The following is an 18,572-nucleotide window of genomic DNA, read 5'->3' on the forward strand; positions in this document are numbered from 1 at the left end:
TTTTAATAATTTCTGACGCTCGGCCTCAGTTTCTACCCGGACGATCATTTCTAACGCACCTGACATTACACATGCCTTCTGACGGTTGTCCTCTAAATCTAAACATTCCAAGTGCCTGATATTACTGTAACCAAAATTCACAGTAATAAAAGAGTAAGTTAAATTGAATGTAGTGTCTCTGACGAGGTGGAGATGACTGCTCGAGGAACACCGAGTCGTTTCTTACAGAGTGTTCTTCACAATGGAGTGGGTCGTTACGTGTGTCAGCTGAAGCGAATATCTCTGATCTTCTCCAAGAAAGGACAGGGTTCTTTAGGAGTCAGGTATGCTTTCATCTCTGTTAAACGTGAATAATAGCATGGCGTATTATATGGCACAAATTACCCCCAGAATATTTCCTCTGTATGCAGTCAATCATTACTATTGCTATTAATATATAATATGTCCAACAAGTAATATTTGTACATACACACTAGGAACGAGTAATCGGACGTGGCAGCAATGATCGATCATAAAAACGATGATCGATGGTGATCATGCATGATGTGACTTTTCACTTAATTCGAAATTCAGTGACAATTACCTGACAACTAAACACACACGTGTCAAAGAGGGAGCTTGATTACGTTGTGAGGGGTACATTGATTGTCAGAAACGTCTCGTAGCAACCAAACTGATATACGACGCTGCAATGCTATCGTTACGTCTGAGAGTGTAATTAACCGTGTTTTGAACACCTGTCTCTGCAAAACGTTTGTTAAACACATTTTTATTATCATTTAATGTAAGAACTTTGACTCGTTAATGAATATAATTTAATAAAAGTGAATGTTTGTCACTGATGGTAAACCTCCCTGTCCTGGGTGCCGAAGTGTTTGCGTGAAGTAACACACACACCTGCATCTTGACGAAATGGGAGTTGAAGATTTCCGCACGAGTGTCCAAGTTAGAAGTCCGACATAAAGTGTCATTCCGTTGCACTTCCCCCAGTTGAAAGGTTGAAATTCCAACTCTCAGAGGTGAATGGAACGCTTCATGAATCATCAGGGCAGCAACAACAATATGGAGCATCGCGGCTTTCCCCACAGGAGCGAACACTCGTGCTTTCACAAAGAAAAAAAAATCAGTTTTTCTTGGTTGTTGTGTATTAGTGCTGTCTCAATTGCTTCTGTCTATTCATGTAGGTGGGTTGGGGGGTCAAAACAACTAAAACAATGCGAGTTTAATCGGTAAAGCTGTTATATATCGTCTTCCTCTAGTGTATATATACTGTCTAAATGAACCTGTTAAGGAATGTGATTAAACAATTTAATGTGTTAATTTTTCTTTATTGCGATTAAAGCATTTACCAATTTTCACATTAGATTCTAAGATTTAACACTGGTTGGAATAGGGCAGAACCTTTGCAATGTGTCTGGGGTCATTACATTGACGCATCACATGCCACAAACAGACACCAGTGAATCCATGTCTATGATGGAGAAGTGATTGAGAAAAGACCACTTAACCGTAATTTTTTTGTACAATGAAACCCAGATGGGACACGTCCCCGCTAGATTTAAGCATCAGCATTTCCCCGGCATCCCGTTCATGATAATTCTTATGAAGTATCATTACGTAGATAGTAGGGGTGGGAATCATTTGGAATCTCACGATTTGATTCTTGGGGTCACGATTCGATTCAAAATCGAATTTCGATTCGATATATGCATAGATTTGATTCTAGATTGCTGTTTTTTTTTTTTTTTTTTTTTCAATTTGGAATGCCCAATTCCCGATGCGCTCTAAGTCCTCGTGGTGGCGTAGTGACTCGCCTCAATCCGGGTGGTGTAGGATGAATCTCAGTTGCCTCCGCGCCCGAGACCGTCAATCTGCACATCTTATCACGTGGCTTGTTGAGCGCGTTACCGCGGAGACCTAGTGCGTGTGGAGGCTTCATGCTATTCTCCGTGGCATCCACGCACAACTCACCATGCGCCCCACCGGGAACGAACCACATTATAGTGGCCACGAGGAGGTTACCCCATGTGACTTTACCCTCCCTAGCAACCGGGCCAATTTGGTTGCTTAGGAGACCTGGCTGGAGTCACTCAGCATGCCCTGGATTTGAACTCGCATTCCAGTGGTGGTAGTCAGCGTCTTTACTCACTGAGCTACCCAGGCCCCCTAGATTGCTGTTTTGTGTTACTTTTCCTATTTGACTGCGGTAGACAATTTAATAGGTCTCAAAGAACAAAAATCTTGGTATAGCTGAGGTACAGCTTTCTCAGTAAAAAGTCGACAGGATGGTATGCTATACCTAAGCTCAACTGTGTGGATCATGTACTGAAAGCCTTCATTAATGACACTGTAGGGGCGCAGATCTTTTTAAATGAAATAAGCTATGGACGGAGTTATTTTCTTCGCCCGTTCAGAGTTGGCTGGAAATTTAGAAAATTGGTGCAGAGTGTGTTGGCTGACCGGAATGTTTGGTACTGGAGGTTTTTGTTCCACGTCTTTCATCTTTGGATGATAGCGTTCGTTGTGAGTCCTCATGTTTGTAGTGTTCCCAACATAATTTACCTTCGCTTTACAAAGCACATTGCATAAGTCTTGTCAAGATCCTCCTTCCCCTGGAGATGATTAATTCCAAAGTTTGTCCAAACGCTTGCCCTCGCTGAAAATGGGGCAAGATGTATTTGTTTTTCCTCCTCCATTGCTCATGGATACTCTGCTGCTGCACTTCCTGCTCACGGCGTGAGGTGTGCGCTCTCTAAACTGTCCAGGTGCTGCACTGCTCTTGCAGTTGACTTCAGCCTTTTTTTTTCCCGACAACATCACGTTATTAACTAACATTTAGAAAACTGATTTTTGAAATTTGTGATAGTAGACAGATAGATAGTAGACAGTGCTAGTGCTAAAAACAAAACATTCTCTACAAGCACTTTTCATGTGGAGTTCAAGATTTATAATGCATTGTTAAACGCAATATAATAAAATAATTAATAAAAATAATTAAATGAAATAGTGACAAACTAACCAACATTTTCGGTTTAAGTTTAATTACACCAATGGGTTATCAGTTCAACCTCAGTTTGACAGTATTAACATACACAGTAGAGAATAGTTTGTATAAGCCTACTTGTTTTAAGGCCTAGAGTAAAGAGTCAATTTGAATATTTTGTGTTTAATTATTCAACCAACCAACAGTATTTTTGACTGTAAAAACAAGGCAACAACTATGGTATTACCAATGGGGAAATTCAGTTAGCAATGACATTGAGCAGAAAGCTTACATAGAACCAGTTCTGACAGAGCGATAAAAAGTTAAATGATCAGCTTCAGACAATTAGATGAAATGAAAATTGGAGATCGGTATAGGATTTTAAAGTCCTGATTGGAGCATCCCTAATATTCATGTTGACTGTGTTTTAAAAACTAATGATGATGATTAGTGGGCTGAGACTGTATCACAAAATAGACAAAAACAGGTACACAGTGGATGGGTACAATTTTAATAGTAGGAAGACTGTTTTTTTCTTTGTTTGCACTGTTTATATATTTATTTGTGTGTGGTGAATTGAAAAAAGGTCTCAGTTTGGTTCTTTTTAAGAGGACTCAAGTGTGAAAACCCCAGTAGCCTTTTGGCAGTTGAACATGTGAAAAACATAACCTTTTTTTATTTTATTTTTTAATCATAATCGCAGTTCAAATCGCAATATTTTTTCAAAATAAAGCATGTAAAGCACTGAATTCTAATGATATATGTTCCTTCAGGGATTTCATTGAGGAAGGTGTGGTGGACTTTGCCAAGAAGAACCCAGGGACTGTGGTTTACATCTCGCCTCAGTCCTGCAGAATTCCAAAAATAGTAGCTGAGTATTGTAAGTGTGACATTTCCTAATATTTCACTATGTAATATAACATTTATTATAGTACATTATCAGCAGGCTTACATGTGCACCATATTGTTGTTTCTGGTTTTTGTTCATTTGTGAAATACATGAATATGAAATTTAACAACTGTGATGTTTCAGATAAAAATACCTGTGCACTCACTGTTCCATTTGATCTATGCAGTGAACGGCAATGTGAAGGAGGAGACCGTCACCAACAGAACATCACAGCAGATTACTGAACTTATTACTAAGCTGTCTGACCAGTCAGGACTGGACATTATCCGCATTCGTAAACCCTTCCACACAGACAGCCCCAGTATCCAGGGCCAGTGGCACCCTTTTACAAATCGACCCCCCAGCATAGATCCAGTTGGCCCCCAATCAAAATAAGAACAATGTATTTCAATTCTGACTTGTTGCAAGAGCTGCAATAGTTTGAACATCACCACCAAAGTCAGCATACATTTGTTCATACTTAGATGATTTACAACAGGGATCCCGAACTGGACTGTTAAAAGGATAGTTCACCCCAAAATGGAAATTCTGTCATCATTAACTCACTCTCATGTTGTTCCAACCCCATTTGACGCTCTTTTTGCTGTGGAAAACAAAAGGAGATGACAGAATTTTCCTTTTTGGCTGAACTAGCCCTTTAAGATGATACTTCTCTGTTCAATGAATTAAGATGAGTTACTCATATCTTGATGAAATTATGCCTAATTAATGGATTTAAATTTTTGTTGCTTGTTACAATTCTGTTGGCAGTAATTGCTGGTTGTAAGATTGCTATCGATTGAAAAATTACTTTTTCATTTTGGAAATAAAGTTCTGAACTGAAGTTACTATAGATGCTTTCATTCAGTTCTTTCTCATTGTTACATTTATTAGCCAAATCTCCTAACCAACCGCTAACTCGTGACTAACTGGTAATACAGAGGGAAATACAATACTATCTTGGCAGATTAAAGCACTTTGGCAGTAATTAGTAAACGTATCTCAAAAATCAATATATTGACTGATGCTGCAGGTTTCATTTCAATGGTAACAACTTACAGTTGATATATAGAACAGAAATCTTGGGTCAGGAAGAACAAGTAATCAAATACTCGATTGCAAGATTTTAACCACTTATTCAGCCACTGAAAAACCTGTGTGGGCCAACCACTAATCTAAAAATTAGGGCATACGAGGCTCCTTCAATATCTTTGTTGGTTATGCCCTGCTCTTTTGATTGCAGCAGCTGAAAAAATAAAAAAAATCAAGCATTAGTCTATGTGCAATTAATCTATAGTGACAGCGACACAAACCTTACAGACACACAAGAAAAGCTTTGCTTACTCCCACACATTTCTGGAATAAGGCAATAGACAAAGCGTGCCATAGACCTTGATCAGTTTGGGTGTCGAGCACATAAGAATATGTTGGATGTAATCATTATCAACAGTTTTCAAAAGCAGCACATTCTCTCTGTCAGCCGAATATGGATATTACCAGTAATCACAATGGGAGATATTCAACATAATGCATCTGTTTTGTAGTGGCTGTTGCCTGTTGCAACACAGTAGAAAACAAATGAGTTTCCACAGAGATGAATGATTGCACGGTAGTAACCTAGCAAGATAACCCAAGGCTGAGCATCTGATCAGTGTAAGCCGTGTTCTCATGAATCAATGCACAAGAGAGAAGTATATTTATTAATATGTCCCATTTAATATAACCAGTTGAGTCTAGTACTCTGATCACATCCTGTCTCCCCAGTGAAAACTAGCTTGACCTACTATGTGAATTAAAGAAAGTTCTAAATTAAGAGTGTTGCTTAGTAACAGCTACATAAGGGACATACAAACAGACCTGATACAGATGGGGGTCTGGTTAAAAATCGCCTACTGTGACAGAAAATTTCATTTTAGGCTTAGGATTTTCATGCAAAATAATTCTTTTTTTTTTTTTATCCCCTTTTCTCCCCAATTCCCACTACTTACTAGGTCCTCGTGGTGGCACGGTTACTCACCCGGTTACAATCCGGGTGGCTGGGGACAAGTCTCAGTTGCCTCCGCTTCTGAGATAGTCAATCCGCACATCTTATCACGTGGCTCGCTGTGCATGACACCGCGGAGACTCGCAGCATGTGGAGGCTCATGCTATTCTCCATGATCCATGCACAACTTACCACATGCCCCACTGAGATCGAGAACCACTAATCATGACCATGAGGAGGTTACCCCATGTGACTCTACCCTCCCTAGCAACCGGGCCAGGAGACGTGCTTAGGAGACCTGGCTGGAGTCACTCAGCACGCCCTGGATTCAAACTCATGACTCCAGGGGTGGTAGTCAGCGTCAGTACTCGCTGAGCTACCCAGGCCCCATGCCAAATAATTCTTAACTTTGTGGTTCACAAGATACAGAAAATGTAATGACAATAATACATATTTTAATGGGATGTAAACCAATATTGTTTTGTAAGTACACAAACTCTACAACTCTTTCACAAACTTTGGGAAAATATTAAGTGCTAACAGTTCTGTGAGATTACACAAATACAACAACAGCAACACTGCTAATATTTAAATAAATGTGAATCACAGTTCATGAATAAAAGTGCACATTAGGCGAACTTCAGTGTATGTGCTCGTGCCATCTTTCTTTAAAATAAATGCCCAGCTGTCAAAGTCTCGCAAAAGTCTCATTTGCTGTTACTAAGGTTAAGGATTGGGTTAGGGGTAAGTGTAGGGTTTCTGTGGGACTCCAAGTAGACACATTAAACAGTGTGTGAATGTTGCATGTGAGAATTTCGGCAGCCAGATGTTTACCTTCTTGACACAACCGCAAAACATTTAGTACGACCTATATAGTCCGATTCCCGAATGAATGGCTCATCTACTTTTAAGTCTACAGCGTGACCAGTGTATTAAGGTTCCCAAATTATAGGCTCTTAACAGCTGGTTCTTTTGAATCTACACTGCAAAATATTCAATGCTACCTCCCGAACAAATTACTCTTATCAGCTGTATCTTTTTAGTGAATCAAAAACGTACTGAACCGCAAGTCATTCATTTTGTCATGTCCGACTCTAAATGAACCAAGAACTGTTACTGTGTTATGTGTATATGGCTCGTGAGACTTAGAGTAATTACTGTACAGATGTTGATATAACAGTGTGTAATTAAAGATACACATTATGAATTTTGTTGTAATTAGTGGTACTGTATAAAAATGAATAAAATATTTAAAAGTCTGTCAACACACTTTTTGCAAGAATCTGTTCTGTTAAAATATGAAATGATCTCATCTTTTGGTACCAGGCTGGCTGTTGAGGGCACTAAATCTAATAAGAATGGCAGTTTTTATTTCCAAATACTTCTTCCTCAAAAGTACTAAAAGAATTGTTAATGGAACCGTTAAGGTTCCTCAACCATTAAGAACTCCCATCCGTAGACTTAAAGGGATAGTTCACCCAAAAATGAAAATTCTCTCATCATTTACTCACCCTCATGCCATCCCAGATATGTATAACTTTCTTCTGCTGAACACAAAAGAAGATTTTTAGAAGAATATTTTAGGTCTGTAAGTCCATACAATGCCCTTGAAAGGGTACCAAAATTTTTAAGGTCCAAAAAGCATATAAAATAATCCATTAGACTCCAGTGGTTAAATCTATATCTTCAGAAACTATATGATAAATGTGGATGAGATACAGGTCAATTTTAAGTCCTTTTTTATGATCAATCCCAACGTTCACTTTCTTTTTGGCAATTCACATTCTTCTTGTATATTGCCACCTACTGGGCAGTTTCTCGCCCACACCTACTGCATCATATTGCTTCTGAAGATATGGATTTAACCACTAGAGTCGTATGGATTACTTTAATACTGCCTTTATGTGCTTTTTGGACACCGTTGACTTGCATCATATGGACCTACAGAGCTGAAATATTCTTCTAAAAATCTTTGTTTGTGTTCTGCAGAAGAAACAAAGTCATACACATCTGGGATGGCATGAGGGTGAGTAAATGATGAGAGAATTTTCATTTTTAGGTGAACTATCCCTTTTAGTGTACAAATACTTTTTTGGGCCACTGTATCAAGATAAAGGGAGACTGATCAAAAATGTTTAGTAGATCAGACAAGAGTTTGGACAAGTCATTACAGTAATTACCTGACAGCCATGGTCACCATCTGGGTTTAAAGGAAGGATAGCAGGGCACAAATACAATCACAGATCTATGGGGGAATTAACAATTAAATGTTGACAATGACATGAGTGCGTGGATGCAAAATAACATGAATTTCTGGAAAAAATTGTGAGAGATATAGTGAACAAGAGACAAACTCAGACACAGTTTGAGTTTCACAACTCACTGGCCAAAACAAGCAGCTCATATGTCTCTCCCTGTGCTTTCTGCTGTTTTAAGATTTCACAGTGGTTGTGTCTAGAAGGTAACATCCCGGTTACCTAAAGTCTCGCAAGAGCCGCATGCGACGTTCCCACGCTGTTTATTTGGAGTCCTACAGAATCCCTACACCTACCTCTAAACCTAACCCTAACCCTAAACTTAGTTACAGCGAAACAGACTCTTTGAGACATAGCCCTCCACAGTGCTCTCTATATCTTGATGGAGTTCTTGCTAAGCACTGCTGTTCCTGTCAGCAACAGTGACAAATAGAGCAGCACAAGCTTGGAAAGCCACTAGGGAGAGACAGGCAAAAGCTGACTCAAAACTTGGTGCATGGCATCATCACTGCTTATTAACACTGTTTACAAACCAGTGCAAAACCAGTCGCATTATACACAATACAGGAAAAAAAAACTTTATATAATTACATATATGTCTGAAGTTTTCAAAGCAATTTGTGAATCTGAATTATTTATAACTAACCAGGCACATTGTCATGCAGTAAATGAATGAATTGCAAATTCATTGTCTGATTGCATTAAAATGTAAAATTTTGAATGATCCTAGCATTTATTGATTGCACTTTCCTCTTCGGGCATCTTATGCTTAATTTGAAAGCATTTACAGTAACAGGCAAGGGTGATTCCACAATTGTAAGGCTATTTGTCTTCTTTTGGCACATTGAAACCCATCTGGAGTTCTACAGCCGAGTAGCACGGAAAATGATCGCTTCGCATTTATATCTGTAGATGTCAACAAAATGCGTGTGATAAAATGTTATCCTCTTGCAATCGGACACTTTAAAAAAGGTTTGAGTAAAATTGTGTTACTATCAAAGCCCAAAACTGTGTGCCTTTATGGCTGTTTCAAAAAGGCTTTAGACCATTTATATTATATCTACAAACATTTTATAAAATCCATTTTAGATACGTTCTGATCTGTAATATTTTGATGAGCTGCTATCACTAGGTTTAATGATGGAATAGTTCACCCAAAAATTCTTCCTTACCCTGATGTTGATCCAAACTCTACTTCTTTTTTTTTTTTTCCTTTTCTCCCCAATTTGGAATGCCCAGTTCCCAATGCGCTCTAAGTCCTCGTGGTGGCATAGTGACTCGTCTCAATCCGGGTGGCAGAGGACGAATCTCAGTTGCCTCCGTGTCTGAGACCGTCAATCCGTAGCGGATTGATGTAGCGCGTGTGAAGGCCCACGCTATTCTCTGCGGCATCCATGCACAACTCACCACGTGGCCCACCGAGAGCGAGAACCACATTATAGTGACCACGAGGAGGTTACCCCATGTGACTCTACCCTCCCTAGCAACCGGGCCAATTTGGTTGCTTAGGAGACCTGCCTGAAGTCACTCAGCACGCCCTGGATTCGAACTCGCGACTCCAGGTGTGGTCGTCAGCGTCAATACTCGCTGAGCTACCCAGGCCCCCCGATTGACCTCAAACTGGCTAGAGGGGAAGATTTTCTGTGAATAATGACTTACATTTAATTTTTTTCATCACACAAAGCTATCATATGTGTTTAGAAGACTTGGAATATTGTACACAAGTTGTGTCGACTACATTTATGGTGCTTTTTTGTCATTTTTGGAACTCAACATAATCTGTTCCCATTCACTTTCATTGCCCATGGAAAAGAGCGGCACAAATATTCTGTACTTTTGAGTTTCACAGAAGAAAGTCATACAGAAACAACATGAGGGTGAGTAAATGATGACATCATATTCATTTTTGGGTGAGAACTATCCCTTTGAAGTGATTGTTATTTACATTAGGTGCAATTAGGCAAAATAAAATAAAAAATTATCTGTAAACATCTGCATTTGAACAATATCACCTTGTTAGTGTACAAATATGCATTGCTTTGCCTAGATAGTCTTTGGACAGTCTTAATTCTCTGTAAAATTTCCTTCTGTAAAACTAAAGATTTCAACCATAAGTCTTTCAGTGTTCTTGATTCCATGGACAAAGCTTCAACTTGCCATTTTAATGCTCCGAGGTCCATAACAAAAAAGACCTTAGCTACTTGAAGTCTACCAGAAGTCTGTACCTCAATTGATCAGTAGGCCGGAAAAAAATTTGTTTGAGAAACTCACACATATTTGAACATTTCACAGGAAAAGATCACGAGGCGTTAACCCAAGGAAACTTATGTTGTATATACAGATTCTACAAAAAACATCACAATTAACAAACCATCATGGTGGTGGAAGGGTGTTTCTTATACAAAAGTTAAGCTTCCCACCACAAGGGGGTGATATAGTAATAGTGTAACCTGGAGCTACACTGAGCTCTCATCTGGTTCCATGTCCAGCTGTGTATGCTTCCTTTTCTCCAGGATCCTATTGAGCTCCTCTGTAAATGAGTGGTAAAGTGGCGACGTCATCTCTGAGTCTGTCTGCTGCAGGAGCACGTAGCTGTTCCCGTTCATCTTTCTCAGCACACTGGGTAACGTAGCCGACAGTCCGTTGGCATATTCTGAAGATGGGAGGGGCGGAGGCATTGGAAGTGGTGGTGCAGGTGGAGGCTCCTTACTGGGTGTGGACTGGGTGTCTCCTGAAACAATCTGTAGAAACTCGCCGTCCCTTGACGCGCCTCTGCTCCGCCCCTCTGTTTGGCCATTGCAATGGCTTGAGATTGTTTTAAGCTCAAAGTGCGAGCTCCTTTTTCGTCCGGTTGCTGTAGTTACTGAAATACCTTGTTGAGAGTACTTCCTGGTGTTAGGAGTGCTACGTGCACAGAAGCTCACATAAAGCAAGACCACTGTTAGAACTAGACAAAGCCCACCAAGAACAGCCACCAGAGAGATATACATGGCCTCCATGTGTTTATAGGTCTGGAACTCTGGTCCAGAGGGTAACGGGGCAGGTGGAGGGGACAGGAGCTGCTCAACAGGACCTCTGGAAGGGCTTGGAGTTTGTACAGTTTCAGTGGTGAAGAAACTCTCAGGTAGAGCCGTTGGGCTTGCTGACAGATGTGTTGCAGGAGGCAGTACGGGTTGCACTCTCACAATATAGCTGCGGACAGGAACCCAAACACCGTTTTCCACTGCGTAACAGCGGTAGTGTCCGCTCTGCTGGTTCTGAGCCCCAATGATTAGGAGACCGTCATTGCCAGTACGGTAGCCGAACTCCACACCATATCCCTGAAGCTGCTGACCGTTCAGTGTCCAATGAGGGGAGGCCAGGTTGGAGCGAATCTCACACTGCAAAAGCACATCATCTCCAGCCATCACCGCACGTGTCCGGTGCATGACAAAACCTGGAAAGATATAAGTTATATTATTATTCTACTCTTAAAGGGATATTTCACCAAAAATTTAAATTCTGTCATCATTTACTCACCCTAATATAGTTCCAATCCCATATGTCTGTCTTTCTTCTTTTGATCACAAAAGGAGATGTTAGGCAGAATTTTAGCCTCAGTCATTATATGGAAAAATAGATGCAATGAAAGTGAATGGTGACTGAGGCTTACATTCTGCCTAACATCTCCTTTTGTGTTCCACAGAAGATATAAACTCTTGTGGGTTTGGAGCAGTGTTAGAGTGAATAAATTATGACAAAATTTCCATTTTTGAGTGAACTATCTCTTTTAGAATGACCTGATGAGTTTGCTCACAAACAATTCACATGAAACACACCATCACTTGTAATGTTTGTACAGCCTCTGCTCCCCATCTGTATGTCCTGGACTAGACTGGACCTAAAAGAAGCACATATCACAGTTACATTTATTGACTTGTTTAGACTAAGCATGCAAAACATTTTGTAAATGTATAACACACAGGGTCCAAAAGTAACACTTGCAAAGTTCCAAATGCATGTAAAAATTGGCCAGTAATTTTATTAGGAACTGAAACAACGTTGTTTAAATTGAATTGTAAAAACAATAGTCTTACCCTTGCCGAAGTGTTGTACAACAAATACAATTTTCCTTCAAATTTACATCAGAGGAAAATCGAGGATGTCTTAAGTTTTTTTTTCTCTTTAAAACTGCATACAGTGACATGTATGTGGTGAATATTTGTTCACCAAATAAAAAACAAAACAAGACCAAAAAAAAAAGAGAAAAAAAAAAAGAACAAAATCATACACAAAACAAAATTATATTTTGATCTAGTTTCATAAGAGAATGACCTGGACTGTTTTCAAACAAAATTAATAAAAAATAAAATAAAAAGAATACAAAATAATAATAATAATAATAATATATATATATATATATATATATATATATATATATATATATATATATATATATATATATATATATTTCTAATTAAAATAAATGCTAACAGTTTCATGGCCAGTAAAAAGTGTTTATGGCAGAAAAATTTTCTTAATTCGTCTCATCATTAATATGTGTGGCATAAAGTTAAAGGAATAGTTAATCCAAAGATTATAATTCTCTCATCATTTACTCACACTTATGTCATCTCAAACTAAAATTACTTTCTTTCTTCCGTTGAACACAAACAAAGATATTTTGATGAAGATATGATGTCTGTTTGTCCATATAATGCAAGTGAATGGTGACCAGATTTTCAAGTTACAAAAGGGAAAAAGGCATCAAGTAGTTAATCCAGAAAACTCCAGTGGTTTAATCCATATCTTCTGAAGTGATCCATTCGGTTTTGGGTGAGAACAGACCAAAATGTAACTCCTTTTTCACTGTACATCTTGCCATTGCAAGCTCTAGGCAAAATCATGATTTCAAGCTCGATTACACTTCTCAGTGCTTGACGCATGCGGAGAGCGCTAGATGGCGCTAGAAGTGTAATCGAGCATGAAATCATGATCACCAGTGAGACTGCTGATGAGATTTATAGAGAAAAGAAAGTTATATTTTGGTCTGTTCTTACCCAAAACCGACTGGATCGCTTCAGAAGACATGGATTAAAACACTGGAGTCTTATGGATTACTTTTATGATGCCTTTGTCCATTTTGAAGCCTGAAAATTTGGTCACCATTCACTTGCATTGTATGAACACACAGACATCATATCTCCGTTAAAATATCTTCGTTTGTGTTCCGCGGAAGAAAGAAAGTCATACGAGTTTGAGACGACATAAAAGTAAATGAGAGAAATATAATTTTTGGGTGAAATATTCTTTTAATTTTGGTCCCTTGTAAAACACAGTACATGTATGAAAGTTTCTGTGAAAATAAACACTCTATGTCTTCTTTTACCTGTTAGAGTAGGATGATATCTCAGCACACACCCTTCCATCCCAGCCACAAAGTGGATCTTGTGCAAACACACAGTCATAACAGGAGGTGTAGCGCTCGCAGGATGACAGAGGTACTTGAGCCAGTCCAGAGGGGGCACTCACATAGATACTGTTCTGTTGAAAGAGCAAATCTTAAAGATTTAGTTCAGCTAAAAATGAAAATTCTGTCATCATTTACTCACCATAATATCATTTCAAACCTCTTCCAAGGAACACAAAATAAGACATTTTGAAGAATGTTCACATTGGCACTATTTTGTATAAAATGATAGTGACAAAATGACAGAAAGGCACCATAAAAGTATCATAAAAGTCTTCTTATGTCATCTCCATTCATGTTCCAAGGAAGAAAGAAAGGCATGCAGCTTTGGAACAACATGTAGAAAAGTAAATGTTGACAGAACATCCATTTTCAGTTTAAAGTTCAATTGTGTCTGTACTTTATTTGACTAGTTAGCTTAATACAGCTTTTTAAACTGCTTTTAATGGGTTACCTGTTTTTGTGATATTGCCATGTTATTGATTGGTTGTTTATCCTCAAACAGCTGAAGTTCCTCAATGATGTGCACATGGTCCCTGATCTTTACTGCCCTGTGTAACCAGCCCTCATCTGAAAACAAGCATTGTAAGAAAGTGATCTACACTGATGCAGCCACTTGCTACTTGTACATGAAACCTCATGATCTGAAACAATACTGTATTTACATAATGCTTGAGGTGGAGTAACTCTAAAGTACCTGTTCCAATGAAGAGCATGTCATAGATGAGTCCATCCAACCCTGCAACTTGAATTACAGCAATCTTGGTGTAGTCTGCACTTCTCTGGAGCAAAAGTGGCCGTCCTCCAAGCGGCTGGATCTGCCTGGCCATTAGAGGGTGTCTTCGAGCAAAATTCAGTATGTTGTCAGGGAGATCCCGAGAGGAATTTATAAGCAGAGCACGATGCTGATCGGTTATACACTGAAAAGAAACAAGGAGACTGTTATATAACATTCATCAGAAGAGTGAAAATAGAACAGATGCAAGACTGCAATATAAGTCCCAAACTCCAAGCTAGGGCCCTGAGAGAAAACTATTCAGATTCCTGGATTATATGGTATCTACAGGTCCCCAGTTTGGCTGAATATGCAGCTGCAACAACAATAAAGAGCTGTCCAACTGATATAATACAACATTGATTTGGAGCAGAGACATCTTAATGACTTTACCGAGCCAGGCCTTGGATCTGGAACTTTTCCAGTGTATTCCCTCCATTTAGAGTCCTGTAGCTCCATGTAAGGCCCATCAAAAGCTGTCTGGACATCTCTGAGGGAGTACTGACACACTGCAGACATTTTAACATTTCTCCTGGCAGTGAGAAAGTGAGGGATTCAATAAAATGTTATCAATGGCATCTGTGACATGCTGTCAATTACCACAGAAAATGACTCAACCTTCAATTTGTAAAAGCAAACAAAATCACATTTACAGTAATGCACTTACAATAGAAGTCTATTGGGCAAGACATTCCGCAGAGCTACAAGCAGAAATGTGATGCCTAAATCTTTAAATCTTCCGTACAAAAATGTGTTACTGAATTTTTAGTTATTCATTTTCAACGTAGTTCCTGTGGATGGATTTTTCTCTATAAAAAGTCCTTTCTTGTAGCTTAGAACGTATCATGGGTTTATTGACTTTGCATGGTCATGACATGAGTTGAAAAATGGATGTAATATATTAATATACTATAACTTTGCCCAGACAAGGTTAGTCATGTGATTTTTTTTATCACAGTAATCAGATGTAAACAGAATTTTTGTTTGTTTTTAAAAATTGAAATTTTAATCTGGAACATTCGTTTAAAAATTGTTCTTTAAATAAACACAGTGATGTTGCTATCCTGAGTCAGAGACTATTTAGCAGAGACGGGCCACTTCTATTAAAATGAATGGGAGAAATTGGAATGCCCAACAGCCGCCAACAGTGAGCGGATGTAGAAAGGAAGTCCCACCTTACGGGTAAAAGAGCCAATCACCTTTTAGACAGAGACATCGCCTGCCAATAAACTTGAGAACACGCATGCGCATTAGCTATAAAACCTGGGAAAATGTAGCTTTTTAGCGTAATCTGAGGTAAAGAAGCCTAATTTATGATAGCAGATTTTACTGCGGATTTGAAATATGTTGTTTGATCCTAATCTTGAACAACTGTTTTGGAGATTTTAGTCTTTCTCCATTCAAGCAGATCGGAGATGCACTGTCATGACTGGAAATAGCCTCCCGAAAGCGTTCCAAACATGGCTGACAGTGGACTGACTTGCTAAAAAGACTTTGCCTGAGTGTAACTGTAACTGGAATTGTAAACATTGTTGAAAGACCAAAACTACATGCTATTGGTCAAATTTAGTGAATTATTTACTAAAAAGTGTCATCAACTTTTTCTTTAAAGCAGTATAGTCTGAACTTAAAGGTTAAATGCCATTACAGACAACTAGATATTGAGAACAGATTAATCATAACATTCATAATTATAACATTTGAAGTGAAATATTCAAGAATAACTCTTGTCATGCTTGATAAACTTGATTATCTTAGATCAGTAGTTCTAAAGTAATGGGTCGCAGGTTTGTTCTGATAGGATTGCAGTAGGGAAAAACAAAAGTAGTTCATAGTAATATCAATAGATTTCAATGTTTGATTTAAGGGTGTTGAATGAGAAGAAATTTTGGTACTGTATTTTCTTCAGTGTAAAACCTGGGCCTTATAGCAAAACCAGTTGTCTTAGATGATAGTCCCTAACCTGTATCCTAATAGAGAAAGTCTCTACAAAAATTTATCTGAGCTTGTAAAGCATACAGACTCTGAATCATATCAGTTTAAGGATGCTATTTTTGTTACCTGCGGGACATAACACTGGAAAGCCTCAAAATGAAATACTGACGTTATTACTCCCTTCTTGGCAATTAAGGTGTTGCTACTGGGTTCCTTTCCTGTTTACTACCGGGACATGAGTCTGATGGGAGAATTTGTTCTCCAACTAGTCTGTCAAAAGTGCCCTGTGTTCTATTGTGAGTGTCAATGTTTGTTAAAGGAAGGTAAACATATTGGAAATAATTACAGATTGTCTCTCTCATGCTCTCCAAAAAAATCCTTTAGTCAAACAAGCTCTGAGAACGAAGATAACACACAGTCACATGCTTGAAGATTATTGTTACTTCTGTTCACATCACATTTAATGAGACAGTTGCACAGAACACCTCTATCATACCCTCTGATACCTGGCCAAAAAGGACCCTAATACAACTGGATACATTAATGAGAAAGATTCTCTACATTCCTGAAACTATGTTAGGGCCTCAAAAGTTAGCGACACTTAATGTATTTGTTTTACAATTTATAGATTTCCCTATCTAATACTACATAATGTTCCTAATGTTAACGTACACAACTTTTAATTTTAAAAATGTATTATATGTTGAAATTAACATTAACCAATTTAACAAGTGCTGTAAAAATATTGCTCATTGATACTTCATGTTGACTAATGTAGTATTACATTATATATATATATATTTACTTTATATATAGGAATATTCTGGGTTCAATACAAGTTAAGGTCATTCGACAGCATTTGTGGCATAATGTTGATAACCATGAAAATACATTTCAACTCATCCCTCCTTTTCTTTAAAAAAAGCAAAAATCTGGGGCCAGTTCATAAACGTTAAAACACTCAGTTTCAAAAGTATAGCCACAACAATACGTTAACATTATTCACATTAACAGGATTTTAGTGAGATAAAATATCTTACTACCCTTTCTATTTAAAGCGTTATCCAAATTTATCCAAATGATAACATAACACTGTAAACCCTAAAAAAATAGTACATGAGTTTTAACAGAAAAAAATAATGTAAGTGCTTTAATAAAATTATAAGCTTCACATTTCTGCCTTTAAACCCTTCAAGATTGGCCACATTCCCTTCCATTGTTAGTGCCTCACAGCCTCACAGTTTTTATTTTTATTTTTATTTTTTTTATCCCCTCTTCTCCCAATTTGGAAGGCCCAATTCCCACTACTTAGTAGGTCCTCGTGGTGGCGCGGTTACTCACCTCAATCCGGGTGGTGGAGGACAAGTCTCAGTTGCCTCTGCTTCTGAGACCATCAATCCGCGCATCTTATCACGTGGCTAGCTGTGCATGACACCGCGGAGACTCTGCATGTGGAGGCTCATGCTACCCTCCGCGATCCACGCACAACTTACCATGTGCCCAATTGAAAGCGAGAACCACTAATTGCAACCACGAGGAGGTTACCCCACGTGACTCTATCCTCCCTAGCAACCAGGCCAATTTGGTTGCTTAGGAGACCTGGCTGGAGTCACTCAGCACGCCCTGGATTCGAACTCACAACTCCAGGGGTGGTAGTCAGCGCCAATACTCGCTGAGCTACCCAGGCCCCTCGATTTTTGCTTTTTTAATGAAAAGGAGAGACAAGTGCAAATAATTTTTATTGGTAATCAACATTATGCCACAAATGCTGTCAATTGCGAACCCGGAATATTCCTTAAACGAATGGTAATAAATGCAACCTTACTATAAGGTGTTACCATAAAATCTCACATTCGTGTTACTTCAGAGAAATTCCTTACCACTCAATTGCAAACACGCCATAAAAGACGCTGTCGTGTACGTTGGCCGCCTCGACGACATAAACGCTGCGCAGGACGTTGAAGTAAAGCTCATAATCAGGAATGGAACACACCAACCTGGCCTTGAGAAAGGACGTCCACTTCCTCTGTAGAGTCCTTTGACCCCCAATGTCCCCCTGTGAATGAGAAAGAGATGGACAAAATGTTATGACATGCACTGCAAATTACATACAAATGCATGACTACTTTTCTAATTCAATAGAGTCGCAGGAACAAGGAAATATAATGTATTACGAGTAGTCTGGAGTTCTTTGAAAGCTTTCTTCTAAGGGGCATGAGTCACACTAAGGCAGCTGTAAAGATATCAACAAATAATGAAAGTTATATCATTATAATGGGATGTGACATAATTGAGTTTAAAA

At 38.7% G+C, this 18,572-nt stretch overlaps 2 protein-coding genes across 2 annotated transcripts in view; one reads left to right on the top strand and one right to left on the bottom strand.

The window, feature by feature from the left end:
- Positions 1-43: 43 nt before the first annotated feature.
- On the top strand, positions 44-4,720 carry mrpl43 (mitochondrial ribosomal protein L43). The gene is made up of 3 exons (XM_051667080.1): positions 44-323; positions 3,757-3,863; positions 4,060-4,720. Exons 1-3 carry the CDS (start codon positions 193-195, stop codon positions 4,266-4,268), a joined length of 447 nt encoding a protein of 148 aa, XP_051523040.1. The 5' UTR covers positions 44-192; the 3' UTR covers positions 4,269-4,720.
- Positions 4,721-7,918: 3,198 nt separating this feature from the next.
- sema4gb (sema domain, immunoglobulin domain (Ig), transmembrane domain (TM) and short cytoplasmic domain, (semaphorin) 4Gb) overlaps positions 7,919-18,572 on the bottom strand; it is a 44,496-nt gene continuing 33,842 nt past the window's right edge. Inside the window, exons 9-15 of the mRNA XM_051667037.1 lie at positions 18,151-18,326; positions 14,729-14,867; positions 14,258-14,480; positions 14,015-14,130; positions 13,480-13,634; positions 11,930-11,991; positions 7,919-11,547 (exon numbers count right to left, since the gene is read on the bottom strand). Coding sequence (XP_051522997.1) covers positions 10,568-11,547; positions 11,930-11,991; positions 13,480-13,634; positions 14,015-14,130; positions 14,258-14,480; positions 14,729-14,867; positions 18,151-18,326 — 1,851 coding nt within the window. The 3' untranslated portion in view covers positions 7,919-10,567. The remainder of the gene's footprint in view (positions 11,548-11,929; positions 11,992-13,479; positions 13,635-14,014; positions 14,131-14,257; positions 14,481-14,728; positions 14,868-18,150; positions 18,327-18,572) is intronic.

This window comes from Myxocyprinus asiaticus, chromosome 32 (genome assembly GCF_019703515.2).
Source record: "Myxocyprinus asiaticus isolate MX2 ecotype Aquarium Trade chromosome 32, UBuf_Myxa_2, whole genome shotgun sequence".
In the NCBI taxonomy this organism is placed as follows: Eukaryota; Metazoa; Chordata; class Actinopteri; order Cypriniformes; family Catostomidae; genus Myxocyprinus; species Myxocyprinus asiaticus.